Source organism: Anomaloglossus baeobatrachus, chromosome 11, assembly GCF_048569485.1.
Source record: "Anomaloglossus baeobatrachus isolate aAnoBae1 chromosome 11, aAnoBae1.hap1, whole genome shotgun sequence".
Classification (NCBI taxonomy): domain Eukaryota; kingdom Metazoa; phylum Chordata; class Amphibia; order Anura; family Aromobatidae; genus Anomaloglossus; species Anomaloglossus baeobatrachus.
In genome coordinates, this window is record NC_134363.1 from 139,014,281 (window position 1) to 139,030,671 (window position 16,391).

General features: G+C 48.4%; 1 protein-coding gene across 1 annotated transcript in view; it reads left to right on the forward strand.

Moving 5' to 3' along the window:
• Positions 1 to 12,991, forward strand: part of LRRC47 (leucine rich repeat containing 47) — a 31,793-nt gene extending 18,802 nt beyond the window's left edge. The window contains 5 exon segments of the mRNA XM_075327684.1: positions 4,154 to 4,269; positions 6,763 to 6,865; positions 7,037 to 7,126; positions 12,619 to 12,720; positions 12,723 to 12,991. Of these exon segments, the coding sequence (XP_075183799.1) occupies positions 4,154 to 4,269; positions 6,763 to 6,865; positions 7,037 to 7,126; positions 12,619 to 12,720; positions 12,723 to 12,869 (558 nt within the window). The 3' untranslated portion in view covers positions 12,870 to 12,991.
• Positions 12,992 to 16,391: the final 3,400 nt, after the last annotated feature.

The window sequence follows — 16,391 nt, forward strand, 5'->3', positions numbered from 1 at the left end:
GGTCTCCCAATACGGAACTATAAGAAAAAGAATTTACGGTAAGTAAACAAAATTCTCTTTTTTTTTGCCAAATGACCCATCATACAGGAGGCATACAGGTATGACTAATTTCACCTTTATGCTACCTGTATGCCCATATTAATAAGTAAAAAAAACCCACAGAAGGATGACCGATTCCCTTTTAACTGGTTAACTACCGTGAGCAGATCTATAATCCACTCACGGCTGTTAAAGGCACAAGATTGCTGATCAAATCAGCCGACGTGCAGGGGAAGATGCGGGGTCATCGTGTGAGCCCACATCAAAGGCAGGGACACCACCTTGGGTGTGCCAGTAAAGAGCAGAGGAATGGTAATGCCCTGTATTTATATTATTCAGACATAACAAAGGGATTCTCAGATAATGTTTTATGGGGAAGGCACATATTTACTAAATAAATGTCAGGAGAGCAGACAAGGGACCCGATAATGTGTTTCAGCAGACGGCCGTCACTCCAGGCTCTTGTATTTTAAAGGTTAAGTAGCTGAATGCGGTGGCAGGAGATGCAATTACAGAGCGGCCGGACAGGACAGATTAGCTTACCCCGGCTGTCACTCAGGAGGAATCTGGAGTAAAGACAATCCCTCCGGGGCTCTTGGTCCTGCGGTCGCTCGGCATTGTGTTGTGGAAACCTTCCTGGATTTCGCAGAATTTGTCTTCTGGGTAAATAAACGGCCGGACCGGACAGAACATAAGGTGTCTGTAAGGGGAACTCATTATCAGGGGGCCCAACACCGAGAAGACTGTCATCCGGTCTGGGGGGAGGTTGAGAAGGGGGGACTCTACACCGAGAAGACTGTCATCCGGTCTGGGAAGAGGTTGAGAAGGGGGGACCCTACACCGAGAAGACTGTCATCCGGTCTGGGAAGAGGTTGAGAAGGGGGGACCCTACACCGAGAAGACTGTCATCCGGTCTGGGAAGAGGTTGAGAAGGGGGGACCCTACACCGAGAAGACTGTCATCCGGTCTGGGAAGAGGTTGAGAAGGGGGGACCCTACACCGAGAAGACTGTCATCTGGTCTGGGGGGAGGTTGAGAAGGGGGGACCCTACACCGAGAAGACTGTCATCCGGTCTGGGAAGAGGTTGAGAAGGGGGGACCCTACACCGAGAAGACTGTCATCCGGTCTGGGAAGAGGTTGAGAAGGGGGGACCCTACACCGAGAAGACTGTCATCCGGTCTGGGAAGAGGTTGAGAAGGGGGGACCCTACACCGAGAAGACTGTCATCCGGTCTGGGAAGAGGTTGAGAAGGGGGGACCCTACACCGAGAAGACTGTCATCCGGTCTGGGAAGAGGTTGAGAAGAGGGGACACTACACCGAGAAGACTGTCATCCGGTCTGGGAAGAGGTTGAGAAGGGGGGACCCTACACCGAGAAGACTGTCATCCGGTCTGGGGGGAGGTTGAGAAGGGGGGACCCTACACCAAGAAGATTGTCAGTCTTTCATTCCCCGCCCCCTTCCGCCCGAGACCGGCTGACTGTCTCCTCAGCGTAGGGTCCCAAACGCCCCCCACCCGAGACCGGCTTTCATCTAATGTCTACATTATCCCCAGTGTCAGGAAATGCAAGAGTTGGACATGTCCAATTTTAACATGCACCCATCTTGGTTCTGACAGCGCCCACCTCCTCTCTGCATTGAAAATAAATGCGGCACAGTGCATATGTATAGTCCGAGGTATTTGGCTGACTTTCTGTCTATGGTCATTGTAAAAATGGACCCATTGGGCTTATAAGATACCGGGAAAAAGCAGACCTGCCTCACCCACAAGTATTTTTTCCCGCTGCTGCCAGTGTCCTGCACTGGTCACTGCTTTCTCTTCCAGGAATGGGACCCACATCTGACCACTATGTCAGCCACCGATTGGCTGCAGTGGTGATGTTTCTCCTGAGCTAGGAGACTTTCTTTTCTTGGCCAGAATGTGAAAGGTTCAGCCAGCCAGTCAGTATCTGCTGATTGGCTGCAGCGGTGACGTGAGGCTACTTGCAGGAAAAGGAGGCGAGCACTCAGGGGACACGGTTGGTGGTGCAAAGGAATGACTGTGGTCTGGTTGGTATCTCTTTCATCTCAAGACCACCATGAGACCATTTTTAACCCCTTAGTGAACACCAATATGCTGTAGCATCTAGATGGTTAACAGAGTGTGAGATAGATGTCTATCTCTATCCTTTTATCCTCATTGACCCCATGATACCAGGCAAGGGTTAAGAAAAGCCCTGCACTGGTTCCACCATAATAGTCCTATAAGTTTGATGTTGGTGAGATGGGATCCCAGTCAATCCCATAAACCTTTACTCCCAGACCTCCACCAACGGAAACCTTTTGGACAAGAGTCTGCGGTCCGTGCCAGCGCTCGAAACTGGCTGATGGCGTAGCTGTAGCAGCAGGATTCTCCTTTTTGGCCCTGGATGGTGGCCCTGTGTCTTTCTTTGCACTAGTCATGGAGATTGGCGCAGGAGGTTACATGTGAGTGCCCCCTAGTGGCTGCTTCTTGGATTTCGGGGTCTGTGTTGTGGTGCAGGTTTTGGGTGAGGTTGCTGAGACATGCCTTTCATGGACACGCCATGGAGGATTACGACCGTGAACATGATGGATGATATTGCAGTTATTGGGGGCAATATGGGAGGCATTTATTATTTATTATTATAGCGCCATCAATTCCATGGCGCTTTACATGGGAAAGGGGTATACATAATAGGGACAAGTACAATAATCATAAACAATACAAGACACAGACTGGTACAGGAGGCGAGAAGACCCTGCCCATGAGGGCTCACAGTCTACAAGGGATGGGTAGAGCTGAGGGTAGAGCTGATTGTGCGGCGCTATATCAGACTGAGGGCTACGGCAGGTTGTAGGCTTGTCGGAAGAGGTGGGTCTTCAGGTTCCTTTTCAAGCTTATCAAGGTAGGTGAGAGTCTGATGTGTTGTGGCAGAGCATTCCAGAGTATGGGGGAGGCACGGGAGAAGTCTTGGATGCAGTTGACGGAAGAGGAGATAAGAGGGGAGTAGAGAAGGAGATCTTGTGAGGATCGAAGGTTGCGTGCAGGTAGGTACTGGGAGACTAGGTCACAGATGTAGGGAGGAGACAGGTTGTGGATGGCTTTGTATGTCATGGTTAGTGTTTCGAACTGGAGTCGTTGGGCAATGGGAAGCCGGTGAAGGGATTGGCAGAGAGGAGAGGTCGGGGAGTAGCGGGGGGACAGGTGGATTAGCCGGACAGCATAGTTTAGAATAGATTGTAGGGGTGTGAGACTGTTAGAAGGGAGGCCACAGAGCAGAGGGTTGCAATAATCCGGGCGGGCGATAAGGGCATGTACTAGGGTTTTTGCAGCTTCTTGGGAAAGGAATGTACGGATCCAGGAGATTTTTGACTTGGAGGCGGCAGGAGGTGAAGAGGGCTTGGATGTGTGGCTTGAAAGAGAGATTAGAGTCTAGGATTAATACCCAGGCAGTGAGCACGTGGCACTGGGGAAAGTGAGCAGCCATTGACATTGATGGATATATCAGGTGGGGGGGTTGAGTGATGAGGAGGAAAGACAATGAATTCTGTTTTGCCCATGTTCACTTTTAAGAATCGAGCAGAGAAAAAGGATGAAATAGCAGACAGACATTTCTGAGGATATAGGGCACTGTGGCGGGTTTGTTCCTCCATTGTAGAATAGCACAGCGCTCCAGACAGTGTGCCCGTCACCAGTTTCCAGCGCTTGTTTTTTGCGCTGCGGCTCCCCTATCTGCACCGCGCCGCTCATGCAGAACCCGAGGTGACCTGTTTGTACAGCGCCTAACGATTTCAGGCTAATCCCGCATTGTCTGGCCCTAATCCGCAGGCCTAGTAGTTAATATTTAACAAGCGCAGGGAAACACATTAGACATTTGTCTGGCTTAGTCCTTGTCATCAGAGGCACGTAGTCAGATGTACCTGGAAGCCGGCGCTGTCTGATCGCTGGTCACCCAGCGTTTCAGAGGCCTGAGTAACATTTGTCCAGTTGTCTCTCCAACCTATGGCCAAATTACCGGCAACAGCTGGCAAACCACAGAATGGAGGCCACTGGCACAGAATCGTCTCCACTGCTTTACCATATAACTAACGCCATGTCTGTTTTATATATAATAGATCGTACCGCTGAACCGTAAAGAAATAAACGCCAAGGAGCTGCTCCGGCAGCTGAAGTTCGAGGCTGAGGAACAGAGGAAGCAGAAGAAGCGTCAGAACGTGTCTGGACTTCACAAGTAAGTGCTGCTCCGTCTGCCCACAGGAACCACAGACATCCCTAATTACTAAGACTAATCGTGGAATATTACGGAAATCCATCCATATCCATAATACGGTGACCTAACAAAGTACATTCACCTTACTGATTTGCCTCCCCCCCCTCCAGATCCTCCGCCAGCACTGCCCATGTTTCCCGCCGGTTTCAGCAATACAACCACTGCAGCCAATCACTGGTCACAGAGGATCACCGCGTAAACACTGCAGTGGCCAGTGATTGGTTGCAGCAGTAATAAGTCTGTCTGGACCAAAGTACAGCCAATGGCGTACAGATACATTACTGTGTAATAAGTGCCGGCCACATTAGGGACACATCAGTGACCCCTGCTGTCAGTAATTGGCTGGAGTGGTCACATGCCTCTAGGTACTGAGCAATAAGTACACAGACAAACACAGGCAGCCCCAGAAGAGGATGATCATTGGGGGATCAGGGAGGCAAAGAGAATTGATTTAAATGTATTTTTGGATGTTTAAAAAAAAAAAAAAAATTAACAAGTAGAAAATTTCTTTAAGGGTATGGTTCCACTTGCGCATAGCTTGTGATGCGAGAGGATCGGAAGCAATGTGCTAATGATCCTCTGCTGCGAGCGTCAGCTGAGGGTCATGCGATTGTGATGTGATCTTGCGATCGTATCACAGCTGCGGAGAAGAGGATGGGAGCACTTTCTCCCCATCTCCTCCCCAGCCTGTCTCTGCGTACATCACACTATACTCGGATGACATGCGAGTGCAGTGCAATGATTCACACGCTCCCATAGACTTGTATGGGGGGGTGTGAGCCGAGACTCGCTGCAAAATGCAGCATGTTGCGATTCATTCCACATGACACTATGGCATGAGAAATCAATCGCAGATGGACACTGCTTCATAGTTTTGCACTGGTGGGAGTGCAATCCGATGTTTTATCAGCGTGCAAAACAGGAACCGAGGCCTAGATGTCAAGAAGACTGAGTACTTAAAGATCTCATAACTTTGCATCTGATCTTATGCACCTTTTTACATTATATTTTTCTTCTTGAGGGGGGTTGCTGGCTAATTCAGAGACTAGTGATGCTGTCAGGTTGTCGGCGGTTTTCAGGGCCCGCCCGGTTGTCGGCGGTTTTCAGGGCCCGCCCGGTTGTCGGCGGTTTTCAGAATTTGGTTAAATCATAATGAATTTGCAAACAGAAGTGCTCTGTGTCATTTCGGCATTGGCCACTATTATACACAAACATCAGACAAAGTGAACTTGGGTCCTTGCTAGTTCTCCAGTGCTAACTGGGCAAGCGCAACTCTGCTGTCATTACAGGACCGCGTTGGACCGCACCATAGAGACACACTCCGCCCTGTTATTAAGGCTTTGTAATGACTCAAGGAAAGTAATGTTGTATCAAACCTCCTCCATCGTGTGTATCCTAAGTATTAAGCGCTTCTTACATTGCATCATGGAAGATAATGGAAGGAATTGCGCAGCTCGGCCACAAACACTCTTCAGACAGATGAGCTGCGACATGAGTGTTTGCCGTGCCTGTAGTAAAGCCCAGCTTCCCGGCTTATGCATCATGGTTGGTGGCCACCCACCATAGTGACTGTTGTAAATTGACCACTTGGTAGAGGCGGATGAGTCGGCTCAGTTTGCTCTTTCTGAATAGTGCAGGTGTCCCCGGTGTGGTCTGTTACATAATGAATCATTGTTCTCAAGGGCTAGATTCCTAGAATAAGACGTCACTGTGAACCCAGCATTCCAGCGCTTAAGTGGTTACTCAGCACTCAGAGAGGACACGGCAGGCACACGCTGCCATTGTATGTACCAAGGTGTGTGCGCCTGTCTATAGATCACTATAGTATTTAAAATCTGTCTACAGAAAAATAAAATGCTCCTATATCAGCACTTTAGATATTGCTTCTGTGCCGTCTAACGAGGCCTAGTGACGGGAGGGGAGTGTTGCCTGGCCCCCGGTATAGCCCCGCGTGTGCGGGCAGAATGTTGCCTGCCCCCCCCCCCTATAGCCCTGCGTGTGTGGGCAGAGCATTGACCGCCCCCCCCCCCCCCCCTTCTCCCGGTATAGCCCTGCGTGTGCGGGCAGAGCGTTGTCTGACCCCCCCAGTATAGCCCCGCCTGCTAAAGGAAATCTAAGAAAAAAATTGAGAAATTTAAAATACAAAAATGGCCATTTTCATGTCTGGCCAGTAGCCACGTCAAGGCATACCTTGGATACTGGGTTTACCTACTCTGAACTGAATGAATCTAGTCCTTTTTGTCTAGATTAATGGGGGTCATACCTTCTGACCATGCACCTCTCCCTTATTAGCCACTGGTTCCTACTTGTTTGTACATAGGAGGTTTTTAAACCCTGAAAGAGGCTTCAGTTCAGAGTAGGTACCCAGTATACAAGGTACGCCTTGATGTGGCTACAGGGGCAGATATGCATATGATATCCTCTTATCATTCTCTTGTTTCCTCTCCTCCCCAGATACCTTCATTTATTGGACGGTAAAGAGAATTATCCATGCTTGGTTGATGCTGAAAATGCCGTCATCTCCTTCCCACCTATCACAAATAGTGACAAGACCAAGGTATGGTGTTTGAGTTATTTTTGTCATATTATTATTTATTTATTTTTTTAATACTATTTGTGTTATTACCTGGCCATGGTCAGACCCATCGTCTCACTGATGAGTGATACTTATTAATTACTGTACAAGTAAAATGTAACACCGCTGACCATGTCAGATGTGTTTTCCCAGATCATTAAGTCTACCCGGGCCCTTCTCCTCGAGGTGACCAGTTCCAGCAGCCTGCAGATCTGTAAGGACGTCATGGATGCCCTCGTTGCTGTGAGTCCTGATTTTATTATGTCTCCTTTCTTTTTATTTCCTGTTTTTTAAAACCCTCCTTTGTAATAATGGACGGCATAGATCAGAACTGCACTGACTGACAGTACATTTTCACGGGAATCCCTTTTTTTATCTGGCCTTGTAACATCACAGCATTTGTTATAAAAGATTTAAAGGGACAGGTTATAATGTGAGGTGTTCACCTCCTTCTTATCCAGCCCCGTGACCCCTCACTTTAAAGGGAACCTGTTTTGGTGTATAAGCTGCGGCCACCACCACCAGGCTCTTATAATATACAGCATTCTAACATACTGTATATAAGAGCCCAGGCCGCTGTGACAACATAAAAACCACTTTATAATACTTACCTAACGGTCGTGCAGTTGGCCATATGGGCGTCTCCGTTCTCCGGTGCTGCCTCTTTGGGCCATCTTCGTCCTCCTCCTTCTCTAGCAGCGGTGCATTAAGTGTCTGACGTCATACACACTCGCTGGCATTCAGGTCCTGAGCAGGGCAGAGCAAAGTATTGTAGTGCGCCTGCGCAGGACCGGCGAGTGTCTATGACGTAGACGCGTCATGCACCCAGGCTTCAGAAAGAGTAAGAAGATGGCCAAAAAAGGTGGCGCTGGCACCGGACAACGGAGACTCCCATTAGGCCCACCGCGCGACCGTTGGGTAAGTATTATAAAGTGGTTTTTTTTTTTTGGTTTTTTTTTTTTTGTTATGTTCTCACAGCAGCCTGGGCTCTTATATACAGCATGTTAGAATACTGTACACAGCTTACAGGCCAAAAAAGTGGTGACAGGTTCCCTTTAAAGAGAATTTGCACCCTAAGTGAGTATAAGGCCTTGGGCCGCTATTATATCTCCCGTTATCTGACCGTCAGCTGCTGCAGAACTTCATAAAACTCCTCTCAGGGTCCCAAAAGTTTTCTTTTTGTTTTGGATTGTGAAAGTAATCTGTCTGGGGGAGAAAGCAAACACTCCTCCAGTTTTCACTTACACAGTACCGTTTCTCTGCACAATGCGTTCCCTGGAGGAGGCTATTTCTGGATGGGCTGTGGTTTTAATGGAAATAGTACACAGCGTGCGCAGGGTGTAATTTCATCTCTTCTGATATATAGTCACGTGCCGCCGGCAGTGGAACATCTCTTTGGCTTTTCATGTGCCGGTGCCAGAAGAGGTCTGGGCTGGGTGTTATTGGTGGCAAAGCTAATATTGTCTCTGCCTCCCGGGGAGCGGTGTGGGATGCCCTGAAGGTATAAAGGCCTCCCCACCCAACTGTTCAGACAGCATGTCTCCCGTCTGAACAATCTGTTTGGTGGGGGGCTTCAGCCATGCCTCCAGGACATCCCATACCGCTCCTCGGGAGGCAGAGCCAATATTAGCTTAGCAGGGTTGACTTTCAATATATCACAATTAAGTGACAGTCAGTGACCTGTAACCAGAATGGTGAGGACCCGGAGATGTGGGAGTGGGGGGGGATTACAGGAAAAAAGCTAAAGGGGATAATGCACTGATAGACCCTGAAGATTATCTATGAAGGATACGAATTGCTCTACCAGGTCGTTCCATTCCGAGGGCTAAATCCGTATGTGACCTCCTATTATGTGGTCAGGAATAGCAGGAAAATCTCAGAATACCAGCATTTTTCAGCCTCCAGAGATCAGTCAACGTGAGATCCGAGCATGCTCCATATCTTCTTATCCTAATAGTGATTGTAATACATGATCTATCTCCTAGTACCATGATTGGGGGGGGGGCTCAGGTCAACTGTAGACCATGCACAGGACATCTAATAACGCCCTAATAGAGGGGAGATATGTTTAACCTCTTAACAACTGCGGGCAGTAATATTACATCCCTGCGGTCATAGTTTTAATCCCCACTTGCTGCTGCAGGTGGGGATCAGCACACATGTCAGCTGATTTATACAGCTGACATGTGTGCCTGCTAGGCACGAGCAGAATAGCTATCTGCACGTGCCTTTTAACCCCTTAAATGGTGCTGTCAAGATCTGACAGCGCCATATTAATGGCGATAGCAGTAGATCCGTACTCACTGCCAGATACTGGAAGTCACGTGACGTGGTCACGTGGATCCGGTGGTTTTCATGGTAGCACAGGGTCATGTGATGACTCCTGTGATCACATGACTCAGATCCTGTAAGAAACAGCTCTGATCGGGAGAAATGAATGAGCGATCAGACTGCTGATAGTTATAGTCCCCTAGGGCAGAGGTTCCCAACTCCAGTCCTCAAGGCACACCAACAGTGCATGTTTTCAGGATTTCCTTAGTATTGCACAGGTGATAATTTAATCACCTGCAAAGGTGCTGAATCCAACACCCATGCAATGCTAAAGAAATCCTGAAAACATGCACTGTTGGTGTGCCTTGAGGACTGGAGTTGGGAAGCTCTGCCCTAGGGGACCTAGTAAAATAAAATAAGTTTTAAAAAAAACCTAAAAGTTCAAATCATCGCCCCATTAAAATTTTAAAGGGTTAAAAAAAAATATACACACATTTGGTATCGTCGCGTTCAGAAATGCCCGATCTATGAAATTATAATATCAATTAATCTGATCAGTAAACAGCGTAGCGGCAAAAAAAAATCCAAATGCCAAAATTATGTTTTTTTGGTAATCACAAATTTTGCGCTGAATGCAATAACAGGCATCAAAACGTAGCATCTGCGCACAAATGGTACCGTTAAAAACGTCAGCTCGAGACGCAAAAAATAAGCACTCACCAAGCCCCATATCCTGAAAAATGAGAACGCTACGGGTTGCGGAAATGGTGCAAAACGTACGTCACTTTTTTTCAGACAAATTTCTGATTTTATCTCCTTTAGATAAACGTAAACCTATTCATGTTTGGTGTAGTGTATTCATTGCCGGTATCCGTTTATGAGAGTAGATCTCTTTCCGAGTCCTCCTGACCCCGCACATTCCCACCCAGTAGGGTAACTTATTAGCCATTTTATTACCTAGGGCACTGGGAGCATCAATTAACCTATCCTTCTTTTACATGTCACCTAGCACAATAGAGTTAAGTAAACTTCATTAGTTAAATGTAACTGTAAAGTGTGGGGGGGGGAAACCGCTATCCCCTGCCTCCTACTTCCAAGCAAGTTGTGAGCACCAGTCATCCAATTGAGCACAGTTCTCCGAACAGCACAGCGTCTTCTATATTGTTATTTCCGCTAATTAAGGATATTGTGCTTCCTTAGGTATGAGTTCTATAGTAACATAAAGGTTTCTCCTAAGACATGTAACTTCATCACTAAGACCATGTGAAAGGCTCCCGGGAACTTCAGGGGAACAGCTTCTTAGAAGAATAGATAATTACTGTCTAGTGTTTCATCTCTGCCGTTGTCCATTCTGGTCTAGCCAGTTCAAGTTGTCAAAGCTCATGTCAGGTCTTCCACGGCGGCCGCTCTCTGCTTTGCAATCTACAAAATGGAGTATGGAGTTGGGTCCCCAAAAAAAACAAAACCATTTTTAAAAAAAAAAAAAAAATTGTTTTGTATTAAATATTGTGTTTTAATATATGGGTTATATATATTTCTCTATCATTTCATTGGGGGATGCAGGAAATATAATGCATGCATAAGAAAAATATTATTATATAATCGTACACGTATTGTAAGGTTGCAGCCAGACAAGTCTTGGATGGGAGGTATGTATCACCTAGATGGCTAGCCTCTGTGATGTGGGACCCAGAGAAGTAGTCTCTAGCGCATATGGTGCCAAGACGATTTTTCACCCAATACAGTCGGCATGTGTGTGCATTCATATGTGTGTCTGACTTCTTCCTGTCACACCACAGACAGGCCACACTTGTATAAATACTTCTTAATGGCATATGCAGATTTGCCAAACTTGTCAGGATTGCGCTCCTCCCCCCCACTGATGGTTGTGGCTCATCCACCCCCCATCCCACTCTGATGGTTGTGGCTCTCTCCCCACCCGATGGTTCTTGCTACCCCCGATGGTTGTGGCTCCCCCCATTCCCCTCCCTCTGATGGTTGTGGCTCCCCCCATTCCCCTCCCTCTGATGGTTGTGGCTCCCCCCCCCATTCCCCTCCCTCTGATGGTTGTGGCTCCCCCCCCCCCCATTCCCCTCCCGATGGTCGTGGCTCCCCCCCCCCCCCCCCCCATTCCCCTCCCCCTGATGGTTGTGGCTTCCCCTGCCCCCCCCATTCCCCTCCCTCTGATGGTTGTGGCTTCCCCTGCCCCCCCCCATTCCCCTCCCTCTGATGGTTGTGGCTTCCCCTGCCCCCATTCCCCTCCCTCTGATGGTTGTGGCTTCCCCCCCCCCCCCCCATTCCCCTCCCTCTGATGGTTGTGGCTTACCCCCCCCCCCCATTCCCCTCCCTCTGATGGTTGTGGCTTACCCCCCCCCCCATTCCCCTCCCTCTGATGGTTGTGGCTTCCCCCCCCCCACTCCCCTCCCTCTGATGGTTGTGGCTTACCCCCCCCCCCCCATTCCCCTCCCTCTGATGGTTGTGGCTTACCCCCCCCCCCCATTCCCCTCCCTCTGATGGTTGTGGCTTACCCCCCCCCCCCCCCCCCCATTCCCCTCCCTCTGATGGTTGTGGCTTACCCCCCCCCCCCCCCATTCCCCTCCCTCTGATGGTTGTGGCTCACCCCCCCCCCCCCCATTCCCCTCCCTCTGATGGTTGTGGCTCACCCCCCCCCCCCCCCATTCCCCTCCCCTCTGATGGTTGTGGCTTCCCCCCCCCCCCCCCCCCCCATTCCCTTCCCTCTGATAGTTGTGGCTTTTCCCCCCCCCCCCCCCATTCCCCTCCCTCTGATGGTTGTGGTCTTACCCCCCCCCCCATTCCCCTCCCTCTGATGGTTGTGGCTTACCCCCCCCCCCCCCCCATTCCCCTCCCTCTGATGGCTTGTGGCCTTACCCCCCCCCCCCCCATTCCCCTCAGTCTGATGGTTGTGGCTCCACCCCCCCCATTCCCCTCCCTCTGATGGTTGTGGCTCCTCCCCCCCGTTCCCCTCCCTCTGATGGTTGTGGCTCCACCCCCCCATTCCTCCCATCCCTCTTGATGGTTGGCCTGCCCGGCTCCCCGCATTCCCTCTGGTTGTGGCTCTCTCTCCCTCCCTTCGCCCCCTCTGATGGTTGTGGCTCTCCCCTTGATGGCTGTGGTCCGAATTATTAATGGTGTCTACCATGATTTGTGCCAAGAAGGCACAGTCTTGTCCAAAAGTTTGTCTGGGGTTGTGTCCTTGCTCCCTATCCTCTTGGACACTGGACATCTCCCAACCCCATACTTCTAGATGATAGATGCATGACTTCTCTCAGAAACAGCGCCACTTTTATCTTACAGGCTGCATCTGGTATTGTAGTAGCCAAATAAATGAGGCTGATATACAATACTAGGCCAGGCGAGGAAGCAGACATGGCTTTTTGTTGTTGTTGGGTTTTCTGTGGGTTTTTATCTTATGGGATATTGTTTTGTTGTTTTTTCGCCTACAGAAAATGGCAGAACTGAATAAATTCACTCTGGAGAATAAAGAGGAAGAGGTTTCTTCAGACACAGAGGTTGACGGGTGGAGGTGACATCCAGCAGCAGCCGGTGGCAGTGCCGGGCCCCGGAGGCGGAGGGCGGCTGCCATCTTGTGCTGGAGCAGGTGCGGGTGGCTGATGCAGACGGAAACCTCAAAGTTTTATACCCTTCAAAAACCGACCTGAACCTGAGCTCTTCATCCTTTGCGGTCATGCGTTAGCTGCGCTCCTCGCCACTATCAGCGTATTTATTTTTTATTACCCCTGTTATGTTTTACTCTTGTACTCGTGCTGGCGCCTCTGCAGTAACTACATGCACACTGTATAAACGGTAATAACATTGCACTGCCTCATTATTTCTCACCCCCTTTTGTGAGGTGCATGTTGCTTAGCAACCACTTCACTCCTTCAGGTGACCACCAACCACGAGTCTGTGTGTACAGGGCTGATTGGCTGCAGTGGTGTTGTTAATCACTTGAACATATGTTCATGGCAGGGAGGACACAAAATGGAGGAGGCTACAGGTCAGGGAGGTGTTTTTTTTGAGGGGGTTGTATGTGCAGACCCCCCCCCCCCCACCCCCTTCACTGAAATTGTCTAAAAGAGAATCTGCCTCAGTTTCCCATAGCAACCAATCATGGCACAGCTTTCATTTTCTTAGGAGGGAATCTTGAGCTCTGGTTGTTAAGGGCAACAGACAGGTTTTTTTTTACTGCGCTAGGCCGGGTTCACTCACGTGTATTTCGTGGGCCGTACACGGACAGCAGTGCTCAGTGTGGCGCCCACGCTCCTGACTTGACCTAGCCCATCATGTCTGTGGGGTGTAATTTGGGGTTGGGATATTCAGTCAGTCCCTGGTACTGCAGTCTGTATACAAACCGTGAAATTTGCTCATGTGAACGTGGTCAAAGGTTGCAGCTTTAGAACGTGCGCTATAGTCTGTGGTAAAACTGCTTGAAAACAAAATGGCTTCTTCACACATCTGTCATCATTGGTCCAATCTTCGATCACAGCACTCAAAGTGACCGTGCATCTTCCGATCTGAGCGTGACCCCCTTCATGTATGCTTAAGATGCTGTCACGCTCTGGTCAGGAAACCATGGTCAGTCCGTGCGTTGCGATCTAAGATCGGATTGATGATGATGGACGTCTGAGAGAAACCCTAATGCCTCAGAAGATATTTAAGCCTCACTCCCAGGTCTGTTTGGAAAGGTCATTAAAATGACCCAGAACACCTCTTTTTGGGTGGGCTTTTACCTAGTTCCACCCCTTTTGTGGTGAGGATGGCTGCAGTGATCCAGCAGAATTGTTCAGTCATGTACCCCCCCCCCAAAAAAGTTTTTAGAAATTGCATTTACTATATAAAAAAAAAAGCAAAAATAGAATATCCTTACTTACAGCAAAGATGGAATTGCAGCTGTATATTGCTCAGGCCAGAAGCCAATTACTACGCCAGCAGGATTCAGCTAAACCCCCACTAGGTGGAGGCATCTCAGGTGCAGGAAGAGCAAATCACACTCGCTTCCAAATATGGAGGAGGTAATGGCTGGATGGTAAAACTGCACACTAGTGGCTTGCATAGAGCACTGTTCACACTAGCAGACTCACAGTCACAAGCCCGCAGTCTATTATTTGACGCCCATACTATTAGATCAGGCGGACTGTCAAGCTGTACCCCCACTGCGTGCTACACAGGGACAGAAACTCTGATAGCAAGGCCTAACAAAAAAGGGGCCTGGCTGTATCCTGTACAAACAATGAGGGTTTTTTTTTTTTAGTGTTATGGCCATAAGACATAAGCCTACAACCCCCGTCAGTATAGAAATTGCATTTACTATAGTCTTAAGGGTGCTTTACACGCTGCAACATCGCTAGCGATCTCATTAGCGATGTGACACGCAAGATTGCAGATGTGACCGGCGCTATAAAAACGACCTATCTGCGATCTTGACAGATCACATCTGCGATCTGGCGTGTCACATCGCTAACGAGATCGCTAGCGATGTCGCAGTGTGTAAAGCACCCTTTAGTCCACGGTAGTACCGTGAAGGTTTTTATTGTTTGAGGGTCTATTTTGTGGGTGGGAGGATTTATTATAGCACCATTTATTCCATGTGAAAAGGGGTATACATAATAAAAACAAGAACAATACATGCACAGACTGGTACATAAGGAGAGAGGTCCTTGTCCGTGAGGGCTCACGGTCTACTGTAAAATCCGGGGGGGGGTAGAAGCTTTATATTGGGCCTCATTCCTATGCACCAAAAACTCAACGTGCACACACACATCCAAATACCACTGTTCCTATACTTATATTCTAATTTATTAAAATGGTGTGGTTTTATTACTCAGAGCTACCAATAATGTTTTTTTATTAAGCAAATACCTGATTTCATATCGGTCTAATCACAGCTATGAGCGTGAGATCTCGGGCTGGGAGGCAGATTGCTGTAGCTGCAACCTCTCCCTAATTTCTTCATAGGATATCATATAGCTAGTACATTTTCACTGTTTTTAGAGTGTCTAAATTGAGAACTGCTTACAGATGCCATCACTGGTCACATCTGCACCCCCAACCCTATAAGGCAGCAGGGGCGAGCAGCTGTTCTGCCCCAATATACATGGAATTTCCAGACTGAGCCGTTCACTAGGTCACCTCTCGGTGTAATCCCATAATTGTGCATTTCCTGGTGTGTTCTCCGGGCAGCGACATACCGGAGTTATTGACTTCTGGGTGTAACAAAAGCTTGGACATTTGGTAACAGTAGTTACTGGCACCGAATTGTGCAAGCGAGACTTGGCAGCAGACTATGTTTTGTCTCTGATACGTTCCAGGCATCGTGTTCTCTAATCTCCAAGAGCCTTTTATTCTATTTTTTTTTTTTCTGATAAGATGGAGTACAAGTGTTTGCTCCTCTTAGAGATCTGCACAATATCTGTGCCCATGGGTATAAAGAAATGGTGCAACGAGAGCAAAATGTTCTTTGGTGCTGCCTTAATGCAGCGGGGTGTTGTGTAGATGTAGTGTTCACACCTGTGCACTGCTGAGATGTAAGACTCGATTCACTCTGGTTTGTTTGGACAGGTACTTTTTTTTTTTTTTTGCTTTATGCCTTAAGTGTCCTACTTGGCATTTTTTTTTTGTGTGTAATATACTCAGTACTCCATTTTTGTTTTGCAATCACAAAATTCCTAAGGGTTGCCCTTCATTGGGGTCGGAGGAGACGGCCTTTGGGCACATAGGATTTCTGGCCCCTTCATTCCCAGCTTTCAGGTCTCTCTACCAGTTATCTTCTCATGTGTTACATAAAAACTGGAACTTCCCTTTAATCCTCTCCTCTTGGGTAACTATTTGCTCGTGTAACAATGGCGGCTGGTCAGACGTGACTTGGATGAGTAAGAAAAGGAAAAGTTACCATTGTCCGGATCGGCTTCTGTACATAGTACGCGCCTCTGCTAAGCTCTTTACAGCTGTACGTACGGGGAGCGTTCTGTCATGACATGGCACAGGCTTTCCATATTGTTTTCTTTCGCTGTGTGCTATGTGACTGAATCAGCACAAGTAACAAACAAGATTTGGGAATGCTGTGACTTAGCCCTAAGACACGCAACATGAAAATCGGTGCGAGTGGAGTGAGAGAAAAAAAATCGCATTCCACTCGGACCAATATTAGCCTGTGTGTAAGCAGCCATGAGCGATTATTTTCTCAGCCCTAATAGGACCGAGAAAACAATCGCAGCAT